This window comes from Puma concolor, chromosome B1 (genome assembly GCF_028749965.1).
Source record: "Puma concolor isolate L17-30 chromosome B1, mPumCon1.1.hap2, whole genome shotgun sequence".
Taxonomy (NCBI): domain Eukaryota; kingdom Metazoa; phylum Chordata; class Mammalia; order Carnivora; family Felidae; genus Puma; species Puma concolor.
The window spans coordinates 122,299,322-122,314,319 of NC_141670.1; the positions used below are offsets into that span (position 1 = coordinate 122,299,322).

The 14,998-nt window shown below is 37.3% G+C and overlaps 1 protein-coding gene and 1 long non-coding RNA gene across 7 annotated transcripts in view; both read left to right on the plus strand.

Moving 5' to 3' along the window:
* Positions 1-14,998, plus strand: part of PPP3CA (protein phosphatase 3 catalytic subunit alpha) — a 329,754-nt gene that overhangs the window by 246,431 nt on the left and 68,325 nt on the right. For all 6 annotated transcript variants that reach the window (XM_086704508.1, XM_086704507.1, XM_086704504.1 and 3 more), the window contains 3 exons: positions 2,170-2,294; positions 11,405-11,516; positions 13,064-13,209. In XM_086704508.1, coding sequence (XP_086560634.1) covers positions 2,170-2,294; positions 11,405-11,516; positions 13,064-13,209 — 383 coding nt within the window. The remainder of the gene's footprint in view (positions 1-2,169; positions 2,295-11,404; positions 11,517-13,063; positions 13,210-14,998) is intronic.
* Positions 2,310-7,606, plus strand: LOC147581852 (uncharacterized). The gene is made up of 2 exons (XR_015250330.1): positions 2,310-3,664; positions 3,904-7,606. It is a non-coding gene; the product is annotated as an uncharacterized LOC147581852 (long non-coding RNA).

Sequence of the window (14,998 nt, forward strand, 5' to 3'; positions counted from 1 at the left end):
AAAAGTGTAACTCTCTTTAGTCTTACTGACTAGATAAAACTCATCTAAGAGCTGGTTCTAAATATGCATCTCTGGAGATTTTTATTCATGGCCCAGGAATCTGTAGTTTCCAAACCTCCCATGTGTTTCTGATGTAGAACCAGGTAAGGAAACCACCATCGGATGCGTGGAGGTCCCACATTCTACTCCAGTCTCGCTGCACACTGGTTTGAAAGCTGTGACTTAAAAGGCTTAAAACAAGCATCTCAGACAAGTTGAAAGCTTTTGGCTTGCACCAGAGCACACTCTGCAAACCTGTCATTCAGTCCTGTCAATCCCAAGGGCACCTCAAAATGTCTGACTCCTTGGGGCGCCTGGGTGGCTCAGTTGGTTAAGCATCCAACTTCAGCTCAGGTCATGATCTCCCGGTTCATGGGTTTGAGCCCCGCATCGGGCTCTGTGCAGACATCTCAGGGCCTGGAGCCTGCTTCAGATTCTGTGTCTCCCTGTCTCTCTGCCCCTCCCCTGCTTGCCCTCTGTCTCCCTCTCTCTTTCTCAAAAAATAAATAAACATTAATTTTTTTTTTTTAATCTCTGACTTCTTAGTTAATGGGTTTCCAAATTTAGCACAGAGTAGGCCCAATGGAAGAATCCTGAGGTGGCACGTGTTTCTTGTGTGCCTACCAGGTGGGAGGTGCTGTTCTCAGCACTGCGGATACAGTGACCAAGATTGGCAAGTTATACAACCTTACAGAGGTTATATTCCAATGAGAAAGGTAAGGGAAGAAACAGCAGGCAAATTAATAACTAGATAATTCCTGATAGTGAGAAGTATTGTGAAGAAAGCCAAACAACTTAATGGGGTGAAGAATGATTTTGGACAGAGGCAACTCATTTAGTTCAAGAAAGACCCCCTTGTACCCGTGACTGGTGGATGAAAAAGAGTCAGCCTGTGGAAATCCAAGGAAGAAAGAAACTTGGACTATTCAAGATAGCGAAGACCCACATCTAGTGAACAAGAGGCGGGGGGTGGGATGGTGATAGACTAAAATGTTTTTATCTTAAATTGATTGCAGCATAGAATGGGTTAAGATAGCATGCTCCTGATTTCCTGTTTGCTGATATATTCATTCTGTGAACTTCTTCGTGTTTGAGAAATAACTACATCATGTTCATCATTTGAGCATAAAATTGTAAAAAATTAAATATATACATGTATAAATACATAAAATATCAACGATATTATAACATGAAGATTGACAGCAAAAGCTTTGAATTAGGCAGATCCAGACTTTTAAACCCTGAATCATCCATATGTAATAGTGATCTTGCTTAACCACATAACCTCTCTTAGCCACACTGTTTCCTCATCTGTATAATGGGGATAATATTTACTTTTTAGGGCTTTGAAAGTAGTAAGTGAAATACTGAGTAATGAGTAAGTAAGTGGTTTTTAAAATGAGAGACTACATAGCTCCTTCAAGAAATTTGGTTTAAAGGAAAATGTGAGAAAGTTAAATATTATTTCCCAGTGTTTTTTGTACTATTTTACAGTGTTTTTTCCTTTTTCCAAGTTTTTTCACTTTAACATTTGACATCAGAGTACGTCTTACAAACAAAATATTCTTTTATAATTTAAATTTAAATGGGAGGGTTTTTTTTTTCTTTCGTAGTGGTACATAAATTAATGGGGTTATAATTGATGCCAGTTTAGATTCAGTGAAGTGCAGTTTTTATGATACATATCAACTTTCTTTTTCTTCAGAAGGTAATGACATGTAGCGATTCAGACCTCAGTTTTATAGAGATAATACCAAACCTCTCTGTGCCTTGTCTCTTATCTGCAAAAGGGAGAACTTCCCCCATGACAATCTTAGTGTTAAATTAGAAAATGTGCATGAACTCTTAGCACAGTGTGTGGTGCAGCATCCTTGACTGCATAAGCCTACTTGTCACTTTTGTTATTATCTTCATTTTGGCAGTTAATCTGTGAATTGCTAGACCTGGATGCTGGAACCGGGTCTGCCACTAATTAACTTTGCAATCTGTGTCTCGCCTTCCTGTTTTGCAAAAGAAGGTTTCCGCAAAGATGCGCTCTATTTTCCTTCTGACTGTCACATTTTGTAATTTTTCAAATCTCGTCCCGAATCATAATGTGACCATAAAATGAATTTGCTTTGTTTCTTTCAGTTTGTGGGGACATCCATGGACAATTCTTTGATTTGATGAAGCTTTTTGAAGTGGGGGGATCTCCTGCCAACACTCGCTACCTCTTCTTAGGGGACTATGTTGACAGAGGGTACTTCAGTATCGAAGTAAGTCTATATCATTTCTTTGTAGCTATTCAGAAATGGATCAACAATATCTTAGCAAACTAAAAGTGGTAAATGTTATTTGTTTAAGAAAATTATTGGTCTATGATAGAACTTTAATACCCTCAATTCTTGGGATATTTACATATTCTATTTTCTGTTGATTCCCATATGCTTTTTAGTGCATAGAGATACGTATTTTATATGTGTGTGTGTGTGTGTGTGTGTGTGTGTGTGTACACCTTTTATTATATATATGCTTTTATATATTTGCAACAATTACATCACATTTTACATTAGATAATTCTATTTCCTATTGACAGAACTAATCAAAGTTGATTAAAGAAGCAGGAATGTGTTTCCTGGTTATGCCTTATAAATTGTGAGCAGTAGCTTACCTTTGTAAATTGATAGCCAGGTGCATGTGTCTCTGTGTCCGTTAATGTGAGTAGGCGTGAATACACTCCCAGCCCTGTATTTTGTCTTTTTTGGCATCTGTCATCCAACGAGGGTAATTTATTAAACTCATTAATTAGAACAAAACAGGTAACTTTTGAGTAGAGGTTCTTCCTCAGCCTCCCTCCTGCATCTGCTTCGGGTAAGTAGAAATTACATTCCAAATACAGGCAACAACCTGGCTTTATTCACTTGTTTGTTTTTCCTGGTGCTTAATATGGTGTCTCAAACAGAGAAAGGGTTCATCAAATATTCATTACAATAAATGATTTGAAATAAGGATGAATGTTAAGAAGCAGAGCTCATGAGATAGTAGTACCTGACATTATATGTGCTCTCAGAAAAAAAAATAAGGAAACAATGTTTAAAAGGAAAGCAATTATTCTTAATGCAGAGAGAAATCAACTTTATAGAAGTCTCACATCAACATCATGAATTCATAATAATCATATAAAAGAAGATTCATTCTAGGTTTTTAAATTGTCTTCATAATACTGTATTTACTATAAGAATATATTTTAATTTTTTTAGTGGTTATTTATTTTTGAGAGAGAGAGACAGACAGAGAGCAGAGGAAGGGCAAAGAGAGGGAGACACAGAATCTGAAGCAGGGTCCAGACTCTGAGCTGTCAGCACAGAGCCTGACGCAGGGCTTGAACTCATGGACCTGAGCCAAAGTCAGAGGCTTAACTGACTTAGCCATCCAGGTGCCCCTACTATCGAAATATTTAATGTCAAAGAACACATCACTCTTAAACAGCTTTTGTTTTTAAGACTGTCATACAAATTTTATGTTTTGATTATTCGATTTACCTTCAGTTGTTGAGTCTATATATGCAGAGAGAGAAACTATAGTCATTGTCTATATATATTATAAAAGTATATATCATCTTTTCACCAATATATTCACCCTTTCTGTATTGAAGGATCATACATTTCTTTTTTAAAAAATTTTTTTTTCAACGTTTATTTATTTTTGGGACAGAGAGAGACAGAGCATGAACGGGGGAGGGGCAGAGAGAGAGGGAGACACAGAATCGGAACCAGGCTCCAGGCTCTGAGCCATCAGCCCAGAGCCTGACGTGGGGCTCGAACTCACGGACCGCGAGATCGTGACCTGGCTGAAGTCGGACGCTTAACCGACTGCGCCACCCAGGCGCCCCACGATCATACATTTCTTAATTATTCATGATGATGAGGGAAGAAGGGATGGTTTGGGTATATAAATCCAAAAGGAGAAAGTAAATTTTTGGTATTTCTTCCACTTGGTAAACAAGTATGGTATTATTGAACATAAAATGTTTATGCACTATAATCAGAACTATGGAGAATTTAAAGAACTGCATATCCTTACTCTCTAGAAACCTAAATCTATTAGGAAAATAGAGCTATAAAAAGCTACATAGCATCAGAAGCCTAGAAGAGGCAGTTATCCAGGATTCCATTATTTGAATTGATTATTTAAATATTGGGATAAAAGAAGCACAGAAAATGATTGTCATTGGAATTTAGAAAAGTGGGACAATTTTGTAAGTAGACATGACTGGGGAAGACTGAATCAAAGAAGTCAGATTAACTAGGAAGGAAATTGAAGCAAGAAAAGTCCAGGGGAAGAAATTAGTCAACTTCGTAAATCTCATTCATGGGCTAACTTGACCAACTTGTTAGGGAAGGGTGATTGAATATAAATTTTGTGAGACTTTCCTATCACATTAGGGCTGGTATCTTCCAAGAGAAAACAACAACGGCAAACCTACAAAACGGTGGCTTGAACAAGATTATTTCTCTCTCCATTAAAAGCCCACAGATGGGAATACCCAACTGGTGTGACCCAGCATGGTGCCAGGGCCCAGGTTCCTTCTGCCTCATTGCTCTGATGGGTGTGGGGTGCCTGGGCTCATTCCAAAGGCTATCTTGTCACCCAAGACAGCTACACCAGCTTCAACCATCATCTGCCATGTTACATTCAGCCAGAAGGAAAAGGAAAAAGAGAAGGGCATGTCTTGTTATCTAAGGATGTTTCCCAAAAGTGGCACAATTACTTCGACTTGCATCCCATGGGCCCAGATTTGTTACATGGCCATAGGTGATTTCAATATGGAGCCAAGTTTGAGAAAAACTGCGATAGGCAGAAAACAGATATGGGAGGTAAAATGTTTCTTCTACTTCGCTTAAATTGTGATTGTGTGAAAGCCTTTAGAGGCTTCAAAAAATTATTTGAGTGACTCTTAAATTCATTTTACTCATTTAATATGTAAAGTGCTCCTATGTAAGATTCTGAGGATGAATGGAATAGGTGTTCTACCTTCCTTGAAGCTCATCTTCTTAGGGAAAGCTCAAGTCCGTCCTGTTGGGAGTGATGTATTTTTATTGGCCAAATGATGGAGTGCTATGTTGGACAAACTGTTTTAATATCATAATATTTGTGATTTTTAACGACTTAATTTGTCATCTTCTAAAATTTAATCACAGAACTAACACTGTGTCCTGTTCCCTTACTAATAGAGAGAAAGCACTACAGCGTATGTTGCTTAAGTAACAGTTGGCGTGTTTGGGCTTCTCCTTCTTTGTCTCACCAACTCCATCTTCAGATAATATTATTTCTTAATCTCGTTGGTGTGTATTTACCTTTGAATTTTTACTCAACGAGTTCAGGCTTCTGTATCTCTGGCCTCAAATTACTTGAAATTTCCTAAACTCTCCCTAATTAGAGCTACTTAGAACTCTGCTTCTTTAAATTAAAGAACTTGAGAAGCAGTAATCACTAGCTTGCTCTTCATCAGATTTCTTTTTAGTCTACAGTTAATCTAGATATTTGAACTATGAAAGTTGTATAATATGCACCTTCTGAAATTCAAGCAAAGGATCAAAGTATCAATCCAGATGTTGGTGGCATAGCAAATGTAAGTAAGTATCAGGTCATTTGAAAGTTCTAAGATCCATATACCAGAGTTCCTGGCTTCATAAACAGCTCTTTAATTAAACTCTAAGTGTCTTAGAGTACAGCTCCAGGGACTTGCCACAGGCATACAGAAATACCAAAAATCTGAAGGCCTCATCTATGAAAATGATCCGTTTTTATTAGACTGTGACCTTTGAGGGGTTTGGGGGATGGCTCAGTGATATCACCACATTTAAAATAGAACAGACATTTCTATAAAATGTGTTTACTGAGAACCCTTTGGGGTTCTTAACTGTGGATTAAGGAAGCTGACATTATTTGCATGCTGAAATGCTATTGTTTGCCCGATATACGTGATCTCATTTATTCCTCACCGCTCTGCAAGGAGCATGTAAATGTCTTCCTCTTGTGTATGTGAAAACCAAAGCTCAGAGAGAGTCACACACAGTAAATGACAGTGCTGGGGTTAGAAATCTGTGCTCTTTCGGGGCATCTGGGTGGCTCGATCGGTGAGGCATCTGACTTCGGCCAGGTCATGATCTCACAGCTTGTGAGTTCGAGCCCCGCATCAGGCTCTGTGCTGACAGCTCAGAGCCTAGAGCCTACTTCCGATTCTATGTCTCCCTCTCTCGCTCTGCCCCTCCCTCCCTCATGCCCTCTCTCTCTCTGTCTCTCTCAAGAACAAATAAACATTAAAAAAAAAAAAAAAGAAATTTGTGCTCTTTCCACTACACCCCATGCCTTGGCCATATATCCGCTAAGCAAACCACAGTAATGCAGACACTGATACAGACTTTCTTATTCGCTCATACATGTACAAGCGTGAACACACAACCCTCTCCCCCACCTCTAAAATCTGAAGGTCACATCATTGATTATAAAATACTCTCTTTGAGCACGACACTGCTGGTTTAAGAAAATTCCTACAAGAGCTCAGTTTTCCAGCGCGTACTATCCTAACAGCTTTCAAAAGGTTCTTGATGCATCTCAATAATTCAGGACTCCCCTGCAGGTATTCTTTTTGACTGTCCTCCAGGCAAAGAGGAGCCACTTATGTTTAATCTTACCAAATCACCTTTGAAGAGGGGGTTCGGATTTCATACAGTCTCTGCCGGGTAGTATTTTCAGGTACTAGGTAATAAGCTGTGGGCAGTACATGGAGTTCATTTTCTGCACCCCTCCCCATCCCTTCCCACCACCTTCTCTTTCTGCCAAGATTAGAAATCGTTCCCCACAAAGTTAGCCCAAATAAAACAAGCGTGTTTTTGAGTAGTGATGAAAGAGATCATTTTATTTGGGGTAATAATTCGTCCCCTACCAAACATCATCCTCTGTGTGGTGATTGCAATATGCTCCCGCACCTCTCTGATCAGGCATACGTGCATACGGAGGTCCACGTCTGAGTGCGTGCGTCTGAGAATGCAGAGAAAAACTCAGAACTGCAAACGGAGGCACGCACAGCTGTTTTCTTCTAGTCGCTTCCTCAGGTTCCCGCTCTCGCCATTCTGCACTGCACGGCCTGGCAGTGGGCTCTGTAGTGGGCTAGCCCCTCCCGCTGTACTTACATCCAGGTCTCAGCCCGGGCCTCAAACACATGTAAGCGTGAAGAGCTGTTGTGTTTATTCGCTATGAACTCCCAGGCTTAAATGAACCACAGCAAGGCAGGCAATGTTCTGTGCTTCTGCCTGAGAATAACAAGCGAACGGGACAGCAAGGGATGTCAGGTGACAGAATGATGCCACAGACATGAGGAAGGAATTGTCTGCTGTCTCCCTGCCACGATGGCCTTTGTAGTGCATTGCTATTACTTTGCTGCTTCTCTGCATGCTTGTCAGAGGAGGCAAAGAATGCCTGAGAGGCGGTGCGTTTGACATTCCGGGAGTTTGGATCTTCTCCCAACCAATATACATCCTTCGCTTCATTGTCCTGTGACTGAGAGACATCCCTTCTGATTGGTGCGTAACCCAGCTCGGGTAGTTCTTTTCGAAGGCTGGTTGATAGAGATCTGGAGCCGCATATTTTCTTTTTCGCTTCCTCCCTCTTTTCCCTCTTTCTCGACTTCCCTGTGCCAGTTTTCAAGAAGACCCATCATTAAAAAAAAAGGCATACTATACAGAATAAATCATTGCACTGCTGTTATCAGTGAACCAGTGAAACTAATGAAAAAAATGATATTCTTAGCACAATGATATCCTTAGCGCTGGTGCATTGGGAAAGTGGATAAGTTAAACAGGTGAAAACCAGGTCTGTGATGGAAATGAATAAAAATATAGAGGAGGCTCAGTGTTTCGTTTTTAAAAGCTAATTTTAAGTTTTTAAAGTTTTAAGTATTTAAAGCTAAATTTAAAAGCTAATTGTAAATATTTGTTTAATTGCTCGGGGTAGCACTGGAAAGACAGTGAAGGTCCACTTGCGAGTTATTAGTGCAATGAATTTACATGTCACAATGAGGAAAGGCCAGTGTAACTTGCATCTCTGTTTCCACCGTAACCGATTACTTCAGCGAAAATCTTATTCAAATTTGCCACCTCATACCACCTATATGAAAATAACCAATTATTTAACAAATTTGCGTTTCATTTGCTTTTTGGTTGTGATAATTTTTTTTTAAGTTTATGTATTTATTTTGAGAGAGAGAAAGTGGGAGTTAGGAGGGGCGGAGAGAGAGGGAGAGAGAGAGAGAGAGAGAATCCCAAGTTGGCTCTGCACTGTAAGAGCGCAGAGCCCGACAAGGGGCTCAAGCCACGGACCATGAGCTCATGACCTGAGCCGCAGTCCGAGGCTTAACCGACTGAGCCACCCCGGCACGCCAATTGTGATCATTTTTTGTTAAAGAGCTTTTCCCTTTTAAAAATCATGTCAGGTTATGATTTTGCTGAAGATCGACAGGTCTCCAGAACGTTTAGATGGTAGAATGGTGGCCAGCAAGACAGTGTTGTGCTTGGCAGTGCTCTCCCACCAGATGTTGAGGGCGAAGGCTGGCAGGGCTCCACTCTCCAATCCACTCTTGCCCTTTCATTTACCATGCCACTTCTTCCATATTGGCTGCATTTGTGGTTTTATTCAGCGTTTGAGAAGATATTTTATTCTTGCCACAGGGGAGAAGCACATAAAATGTGAAAACAGGATTCTTATTGTTAGGGTATGTTGAGCCAAGAATTTAGAAATTGAGTTATGTTTTCTTTCTCTCTTTCTTTTTCTTTCTCCCTTTCTTTTCTCTTTTTTCCTTTCCTTTCTTTTCTTCCCTCCTTCCCTCCCTTCTGTGTTCCTGTCTTCCTTCTCTTTTATAGGAAAGGAACTAGTATTTCTTAAACTCCTACTGTATACTAAGTGCTTTATATCCATTAAATAATAAGACATTTTAAATGTGGATTGAATCACTGAAAAGGTAAATAAGTATGATAAATATATCATTAAATATTCCCGTATGGTTCTCTGAGGTTTCAGTTATGAAAAAGCTACAGGAATTAAAACTAGAGTCAATAAAGCTGTGCACTAGTTTCGGAATGAGATTTTTAATAGTCGGCAGAGGAGAAAACGTGGGTCCTCAAATGTGATTCCTCTAGCACTTGACTGGGGTTAGAAAATTGTGTTTTAGATTTTAGTTGGAAAAAGAATAGCTTTGCTTTAGGATTCTCACAGGCAAAGCTAATCTGAAGAGTTCACTGTTGTGGTTCCATTTCCAAAAGGATATTGACTAGGAGGAGGCCCAAGGGAGCCTTCTGTGTGCTGAAATGTAACTGGATTTGGTTAGTAGTTTCATAAGAGTTTACATATATAAAAACCCATTGACTGGTATATTTAAAATATGTGCACTTCACTGCATATAAGTTATACTTTAGTAAAAACAACAATAACAGCAAGAAAATCTTTTCTAAAAGTGGCTGTCGTATGGCCAAAACATATGCTCTTTCTCAGTATGTAAATATAATACATTAGATACAACAATTTTAATAAGTAAATATAATTTGCAAAAGACTTTACGTTCCCATCCTATTCCAAACTAGAAATCCAAAGTTAATAACCAGTATGAAAGTGTGTGTGTGTGTGTGTGTGTGTGTGTGTATTTCTTTAATATTAAGGTTCAACTTTATGAAGTTTAAATTAGGAATAGTTATCTCATTGACATTAATAATGGTTTATAAATATCTTCTCTGAAATGTGAGACAAGTTCGAGTAATACAAACTCCTTTTATAAAAGCATGTACGTGTACCTCTACAGCCAGACACACAGCGATCAGAGCCTCATTGAACCACCATACTGCTCACTGAGGATAACAGAGAATATGTACCATCGACAGACCATCATGACTTAAGGATCACTTGTAGAGACCATCTGGTCAGCTGTTCAGAAATAGCAATATCGTTTGTCATGTGAACTTCAGCTAGTAGCTATAATTAGAAAATGATAATTAGAAAATTAATTAAGGTATCATATACATAAAATTTGATGTCAACTCATTTTTGTTTACTTCAATCATAATTACACAGTTGGAAACAATATCTTGAAAAACACACTAATATATACTTGCTTTGATAATTAGTATTTTCTCCAAGACTTGGGCTGTATATTCAAACGTAATTATTTCCATTCATTTAATAAATCATCATATAAGCTGACAGAGGTGATTGTTCTTCACAGGTATCACAACAAATGAATCACCAGTAGCTTTTCCCAGTGGACATACTCTGGCATATTTACTATATGTTGGAAAGCTCTTTATAAAAAGGAAAATACTGTATGTTTTTTGGTTTCAGACTTAACTAATCAGACTCAGACTTGCCTCCATATTTTTGTGGTTTTGTATCTTTTTGACTCACTTTTAGAACATAAACTTAATGAGGATAAAAAAGCATACTTGTTTTTGAAGAGTGGTTTTCTGTTCCCTGTGGGTTCTTGATGAATGCCAGTGGAGGATAATGAAATTGATGTTAGTACTTGAGTATCTCAATTATCTTAATGCACACTTCAGGATGACTATGTCAATGTTGGTTTATTCCAAACCTGGTGAATTCAAAGTAGACCTTTATTTTTACACAAACTGCAATACCCAAGTAACTAATTTGAAAGTTGTAAGGTATGTGAAATGTTTCCCGTAGTTATTAGCAGCATGTGTAGTGAGATTCCCTGGCCTTCAGTTTAATTATATTTACATACAAAACAAACAAACAAACAAACAAACCAAAAACTTAAGGCTTTGTATACCAAAGGCACTGAAATAAAAGACAAGGTGATAAGGGAGAAGAAGGCTAGTGAAGAAGAGAACATAATTGAAAGTGGAGACCCAATCCCAATCAACCTGAACCTGATATTGTTTAGTTCTAAATTTTGCCCTGCCTTTCCTTCCCAATTCTTCCATTTCTGTTACCTGATTTAATTTTTTTTTTTTTTTTTATAAAGAGAGGTGTCTTTATTTATTGATTGCTAATTACGTTTCTTCTCATACTTTTACACTGGTACATTTTTAGGATATCTTCATTCAGGCTTCTACCAATAGACCCTGTAAAGTCCATTGTTTTCTTGTGGTACATAGATTCCCAGTGCATGTATGTATTTTAGGTATAGATGAGCCTTGGCTTTGTACTAAAGTGATGTTTTCTATTTGATTTTTAATATCCTCCTTAATAAGGCCTAGCCTTTTGGGGTCTTCCAGTCACAGTAGCACATCAGTTCATGTCTTCGTGCTGTGTGAGCAATGGGGTGCTTAAGTGTAACAGGGAAATATTTATTTTTATGTTATTCTTATTTTTTCAGTGTGTGCTGTATTTGTGGGCCTTGAAAATTCTTTACCCCAAAACACTGTTTTTACTTCGTGGAAATCATGAATGTAGACATCTAACAGAGTATTTCACATTTAAACAAGAATGTAAGTATACTTCAAGCTTCTTCCATTAACACCATTTGTGCTAAATCGTCATTTTAACCCACACTGGGAGCACATGATAATAGGATCCATTGCTTAAAAGCCAAAAACTTAAAAAATGACACTATTTTATTTTATGTTACTCTGTATCTCTTTCTAAGCATGGATCATGAAGAGAACTCAGAATTTATTTTTATATTATAAATTTTCTATAAAATGACCTACAATTTTGAGTTAATATTTGACGTGACTTGTCCTAAGAAACAATCATTAACTTAGTTTTTTTTTAAAAGCCAGAATACTACAATTCGGGGACAGAATTTTACCCTTTCATCTCAAATCACTCAAGAAAAACTGATGGAGGGAAAATTCAACTGAGCTTCTTTTTGGACTCAATAGATTTACTAGCCTCTAGTGGATTTGACCAAATTAAAGATGACGTCTTCCTTTAGACATAAATACTAGGAGTGAGGACTACTTTGCATAAATTTTACTTTCCTCCTGTCTTTAATTTTCCCTATTGTCTAGTGAGACAAATTTCTCTCTGTCATTTAGGCTCATTTTCAATGGAGTACAGAGACTTCTTTCAAAACATTAGACATAAGTCAACAAGGGAAAAGCAATGTGCAGTGACACATAAACAACTTTAGGAAATTTCTTGCCATCTCCTTTTCTCTAAATCACTCAGAAAACTTAACCAGCTTTCTGGCCACGTTTCTGTTGGTCTCCTAGTTTTTGTATATGTAATTTTGAGCTACATCTGCAGATGAACAGTGAGGATGTATACAAAAGTTCTCTCCTCTGCTGTATAAAAAGTTACTAAAAACTTAAAATGTGGATGGACAACAAAAATTTACAACAGTAGATATAAAGATTAACACAGGTATTCTCTGCCTTTCCAAAGGGTGTCTTATGTCACTTTGCTTTCATGAAAGACATACAATAGTACTTGCTATTGCTAACCAAAAGAAACCCAAGGAGAATTATTGCTTTTAGGAGGAAAGGTGAAAAACAAAAATAGGGTTCAATGTTAAATTTGCAGCAAGCAGTTAACAGAGGCAGTGCTCACCCTGAGCAATGAGTGGTCCCGCCGAGCCCCTTCCCTGGGAACTACACGCAGCCCCGCACCTTCACGCCGCCATAGCTTTGAACTGTGTCTGTGAGCCTCTGTACTTTATCTCCATTTATTTTGTGCATCTGTTACAAGTAGTGTCTGAAGATATCAGAAAAACCTAAGAGGTTATTTTTTTGGACCTGGGAATGCTCAAAAATGCTTCTATATGAATTAATGATAATTGCTTCTTTGCTTTACTCCATTTCAGCTTACACAAGGTTTCGTAGGAACATTACACTTTCCCATAGTGGGTAAAATCTGCGATAATATGTCTTCACGACGTCTTGTTTAATCACATTTTGGAACTTTGCGGTGTGTAGTTATATGCTCATAGTATGATTCTAGGAAGGAAGCATTAAAAAACGATTTCAGTGAAATGATCCTAGCTATGAAATCCTGAGAGTCAAGTATTTGTTTTTAAATCATGTCTTAAAAGGTAAAATAAAGTATTCAGAACGCGTATATGATGCCTGTATGGATGCCTTTGACTGCCTGCCCCTGGCTGCCCTGATGAACCAACAGTTCCTGTGTGTCCACGGCGGTTTGTCTCCAGAGATTAACACTTTAGATGATATCAGAAAAGTAAGTTCTGTTATTTCCAAGACTCATCATTCTGCATGCTTCATTAAGAAATAGAAGACCTGAATTTCCCTGTCGTTTTCACTAACTTTATCCTTTCGAATTCAAGTGATTTAAAGTGACCATGAATCTCTTCTTTGTACTCACTTTTATTTAGAAAGGGAAATATATTTACACTTGGAAGAGTTTTTATCTCAAAAACCTCAGGGTTCATTTTACCATGTGATGTGTCATTGAAATGTATAATATTTGATTGCCAAAAATATATATGCCTTTTCATTTCCCTTTGGCTCGTTTCAAGCAACCCATTATATATTCATAGTATATTATAGCTAGAAAATGTTCCTTTGCTCTTGGGAAAAATCACAACTTGACCTTTAAAATGTGTCTATATCATCATTTGTTTTTGAAAATCTACTCTTTTCGCAACTTAAAACTTTAAAATAACAGCCTAACAAAGGTGATGATGATATTCCATTGGTTGTATTGAGTATTGAGGTGAAAGTTGATTTTTTGAGGTATTTTTTAGTTGAAATTGGCTATTAATGTTGTTTTAGCCAGCGAAAAGATTAGTTAGATTGAATATGAAAGTATCTTTGTCTTGAGAATATGTAGTAATATGAGATAATATGAGATCCTTTTATGTAGTGGAAGAGACAATCTTTTAATCAACACAGAGCATTGGTATTTGCGCTCTGTTTAAAGTATGATAAAGACGTGACACTGAATCGTAGTCATGAAATTCAAGGAGAAATTCACTTTCTGCATGGGTTCTTTAATATGGTAGACGTTTGCGATATTAACTAAACTTATCATAAGTTAAGTAAAATTTAAAGCAATCGCCCGCTATCCCCAAAACTTACTTTCTGGCATATTTCAGATATTCTGTTCAATTTTCATATACATCATTAAGCTCTAACATTAGCCATAAAAAGATTCTTAGGTTTGCCTTTTGCCCTATGTCAGTTACAGTTTCCACCACACTTAACTTTACTTAATTAATGTTATAATTATTTATTCTTAGTGTTTTAGAATGCACTCTGTAACTTTTCCAGAATAACTTCTGTATTCTGGTTGCCTTATCAAAACTTCAGCTGGGAATTCATAGTAATCAGAAAGACTCCCCTTCTTTGCTGTTCTACGCCTGTAATAAGTTCTTCTTTCTTAGAAAGAAATTCTGTATTTTCACAAGCGTTATTTTTCTTGGATGAATTGTTCCAAAAGCATAAATTATTTAAGTCTCTTAAACAAGTCTAAATTTGCAATGAATATTTTATGGATAACATAATGGTTGAAATATGGTGGGTCTTGGCTTATTGAAGTTTTTCATTGAGTGTTGAAAATGTGAGATATTGCTTCATTCTTTTTAGGTATTAGTAAAAAATGGTGTGTAGCAAAACCATTATTTACATCACCTTTTATGTCTCAGGAAAAAGAATGTGATCGGCTGCCAAGCTTATATATTCCCCTTTCCCTGTGGGTTTTTGAAAAAATATTAAAATATTGAATATGAAGAATATCAGTTTTTAATAGGTTTTCATAGCTGTTTTATGCTTTTTTTTTCAAGAGACTCTATAATATCTGCTAACCTCACCAAAGATTCTCTAATTGCAGTTAAATCAGAATAAACTACAGGAAAGTGACAGTGTTCTAAAATTGTTGGTGAGGTGTCATTTCCAGTTATTATATTACTCTTACTTTCTAAATACACCTTTTTAAACTGAAATATGACCTTGCTGAACATTTATAGCTGGAAAATGGATTTCATATGAGGGTTTTGGTGAAACTATAA